The sequence below is a fragment of the Hakea prostrata genome, chromosome 10 (genome assembly GCF_041222555.1).
Source record: "Hakea prostrata isolate BN-2017 chromosome 10, UWA_Hpros_2, whole genome shotgun sequence".
Lineage (NCBI taxonomy): Eukaryota > Viridiplantae > Streptophyta > Magnoliopsida > Proteales > Proteaceae > Hakea > Hakea prostrata.
In genome coordinates, this window is record NC_142609.1 from 34,276,409 (window position 1) to 34,280,240 (window position 3,832).

At 35.3% G+C, this 3,832-nt stretch overlaps 1 protein-coding gene across 1 annotated transcript; it reads left to right on the forward strand.

Annotated features, from left to right (window-relative positions):
* The first annotated feature begins 357 nt into the window (after positions 1–357).
* On the forward strand, positions 358–3,093 carry LOC149002610 (putative serine/threonine-protein kinase PBL23). Its single transcript, XM_089136863.1, is given in 6 exon segments — positions 358–481; positions 1,092–1,270; positions 1,374–1,563; positions 1,972–2,363; positions 2,847–2,927; positions 2,929–3,093. Coding segments are annotated over 6 exon segments (1,131 nt in total).
* The last annotated feature ends 739 nt before the right edge of the window (positions 3,094–3,832 follow it).

Consider the following 3,832-nt stretch of genomic DNA (forward strand, 5'->3'; position numbering starts at 1 on the left):
ATTTTGTGATGGGGTATATTGAGAAAAACGAATTCATATGGTTTCCTGATTCTAAGCAACCAGGAACCATTTTTCTTTTCTTTTTTTCTTTTCTCTTTTCAGCCTGAGTTGAAGTTTTCTGATTTCTCTGCAACTCCAAGCCACATCCTCAGTTGTGATTAATTTTTCCAATCTGCTGTTTTCTGAGTTTGTATATTTATTGCCCAAACTTTTGCCATTCTTTCAGTATGAGCTTTAATTTCTAGGGGCAATGGATGTTCCCCTGTATTTTTGGTTGTGATGATGGTGACTAAACCCCTTGGTTTAACAAAAAGAAGAAGATTTTGATGGTTCTTTGAAAGCAAGAGGCAGTGGAAGATGAGTTGTTTTTCTTGTTGTAATCCACAAATCAATGGGCATTCATTGAAAAAGAACAGCAATAAAGAGCTTAAAGACGGAGCTACATTAGTCTCATTCATCAAAAAGATTTCTTTTAAAACTGGTAAGGGTGTGTTTAAATATAAATCTTCATTATTATTGTAATTCAAAATGGTTTTTTATTTCCTTCTGCCATTAAAATGATATAATTATATTTATGTCCTCATATTGTTCAATATTTTGATTTAGTCAGTCAATATTCCTTCAAAATGTTCATCTTCGTTGAAACCTTTCTAATTACCTACCTGGTCTTAAGAGACATATATTCTTAAAACATTCCAGAAGAAGAAACTATAATGAAACCATGCTAAAATCAAAGGATTTTCAGAAATTGCTCTCAAATTCTTGATTCTTAGATGAGTTTCAAAGTTAACCCACCATTTCAAATCTAAGATAAGAACTTCTAACATCAATGTTTACTCTTGTTGATGTCTGCCCATTTGTAATTATATATCTAAGTACCTAGTAGGGGTTCATTTGCACTAAAAACAAAAAAGCACCTAGGAGGGGATCTATATGAAAACCATTATAAAGAAGAATTGATTTACTTTATGGATTTGGTTTATGCACTCTTGTTGAGAAGTTCAAATCTACTCTACCAGACATATATATTATTTCAATTAGTTCGAAATATAATGCATAAAATAGCGCTTACAAATATTTATTCTGTGCAGAAAGCGCCAGGCTGAAGATAGCCGAAGAGATATTGAGGTTCGGAAATGGGAATATCGCTGCTGAAACCTTCACATATGATGAGTTAGCAGCTTCAACTAAAAACTTCGACTCTGAATGTCAGCTGGGAGAAGGTGGCTTTGGGAGAGTGTACAAGGGACAGTTAGAAAGCACAAACCAAGTACTCTTTCTATTTACCTTATTATGATTCATTTTCTCACTTTAAATAATCGAAGGCAATTATGTAAATCATCTGCAGTAATGAAAATAATTTTCTTATATAGGTTGTGGCTGTTAAGCAACTTGATCGTAATGGATTGCAAGGTACCAGAGAGTTCCTTGTAGAAGTTTTGATGTTGAGTCTTCTTCATCACCCAAACCTCGTGAGCCTGATTGGTTATTGTACAGAAGGCAATCAAAGGATTTTGGTATATGAATACATGCCACTTGGGTCTTTAGAAGATCACCTTCTAGGTATGATGTATTCCTTTTCTGCAACATGAGGACTCTCTTTGCAGCTTTCTATTACATGAAAATCACTCTGGATGCTGAACGACATTATGTTCAATCCTAATAAAACCCAGAAAAAGTTACATATGATGTACGTGCCTAAAGGACAGACCATTTGAAGGATGACAGAAGGAGATATCCTTAGCCAAGGAAAGCAGTTACTTAAACTCCATCATATCCATCTTTGTCAGATAATTAGTATTGTTTACATCGATATATAGGAAAGAACACTGTTGCATATCCAGTTAGTTAATTGGTCATCCTTTCTCTACTAGTCCCAATTGGTATATTCATTTTTTTTTTTTTTCCTTCTTCTAGTTCTGTGTGTGTTCTATTTGTACAAATTCTTATGAAGCTGCTCTGATGTTGCAGATTTGCCTCCAAATAAGCAGCCTTTGGATTGGAATAATAGAATGAAAATTGCTGTAGGTGCGGCTAAAGGTCTCGAGTACTTGCATGTCACAGCCAACCCTCCAGTGATTTATCGTGATTTTAAAGCATCTAACATACTATTGGATGAGGAATTCAATCCAAAACTCTCTGATTTTGGTCTTGCCAAGTTGGGTCCAACTGGTGATAAAACTCATGTGTCTACAAGAGTGATGGGGACTTATGGTTATTGTGCACCTGAGTATGCAATGACAGGTCAATTGACAACTAAGTCTGATGTTTACAGTTTCGGAGTCGTGTTTCTTGAGATTATCACAGGAAGAAGAGTTGTTGATAATTCAAGACCAACAAGTGAACAGAATCTTGTTACTTGGGTATGTTTTGGTAATCTAATCAATAAATAACCGTAGCAGTTTCTTCCAGTACAATAATATGATATAACAACAAATCTAGGAACTCAAAACGTAGATTAATCAACCAAGGCTGCTTCTTCCTTGATAACTAACTCTTTATATATTTATCTTATAAGGTATTTCTTTATGACCTTCCACTTTATGAACCATCATGGTTTAGAACATCTATATGTGATCACTGTGCTCATTGAGTTGCATCTCAAATATTCAAGTTTCAGTGCATCTATGGGGCTGCTACATAACATACTCGATTACTATTTCTTTAACTGTGGATACTGTGTAACAACATTTGTGATATAACTTGTATGAAGCATCATATCATACTAATGGTACTGATCCAAGTTCCCTTGTTAGTCTTGCTTGCTAGTTAGTTTCATGGTACATTTTTCTGAGACTATCTTACAAAGAATGGGTTTAATATTTAGTTGTTCTATCTTTCTTCAGGCACAACCACTATTCAGGGATAGGAGGAAATTTACATTAATGGCGGATCCCCAGCTTGAAGGAAAATATCCCCTTAAAGGCTCTATACCAAGCTCTTGCAGTCGCAGCCATGTGCCTCCAAGAAGAAGCTAATACCCGACCTTTGATTTGTGATGTTGTAACTGCTCTCGAGTTTCTAGCCGTACCAGATGGTGAGATCGACATTGAAGATATGCCAGACTCATCTCCTATTGACAATGAAAATTGATGTGGATCGAGGAGAATGAAGTGTCAATGGAGCCCCATGGATTATAATTTGTTGCAGAATAATGAATGCCATTGCAGTTAAGCGGCAACATAAGTCAGCACTTATATACTTGGGGGAGGATACTGCTTCTATATGTATCTCATTCCATGTGTGAGATATGATCGTCATGAGGATAAATGGTTTTGCAGCTCAAGTTTGAAAAAAGAAATTTAATAAATTGAACATGTTGTGCATTTATGTTTTTCTGTATTTTAACATGGTGACTGTTGGTTTAGTAGCTGTTGAATTATCTAATCTACCCAACTTCTTAAATCAATAGGGGAGATAGAATGTGAAAAAGGAAAAACTCCATTTTGTTTAGACTTAATCCCTCGATCTTGTTATGGTAAGAATTGTATATAAAACCAAAGACTCAAAATTGTAATTTGATGATGATTGATGCCTGGTGCCTTGAAGTTCAATATGATTGAAATCAATGTGATATCTAAGCACAAACCGATCAATGTAAGGTTCAATAATCATTAGTTTGGGGATTGCCACATCAGGCCTCACATAATTTTGATGATAACAAACACGACGCATAATGCCTTGGTTAAGACGTTTAGTTAGGGCTAATATAAGTTGATCAAGCCTAGTGAATGAAGTCAAGTGAATTGGATCAAGGCAAGTTGTTGATTGAGATATGGATGTGGTTAAGGCATGAATCTCAGACCAAACCGAAGATGAACAAGTGAAGTGA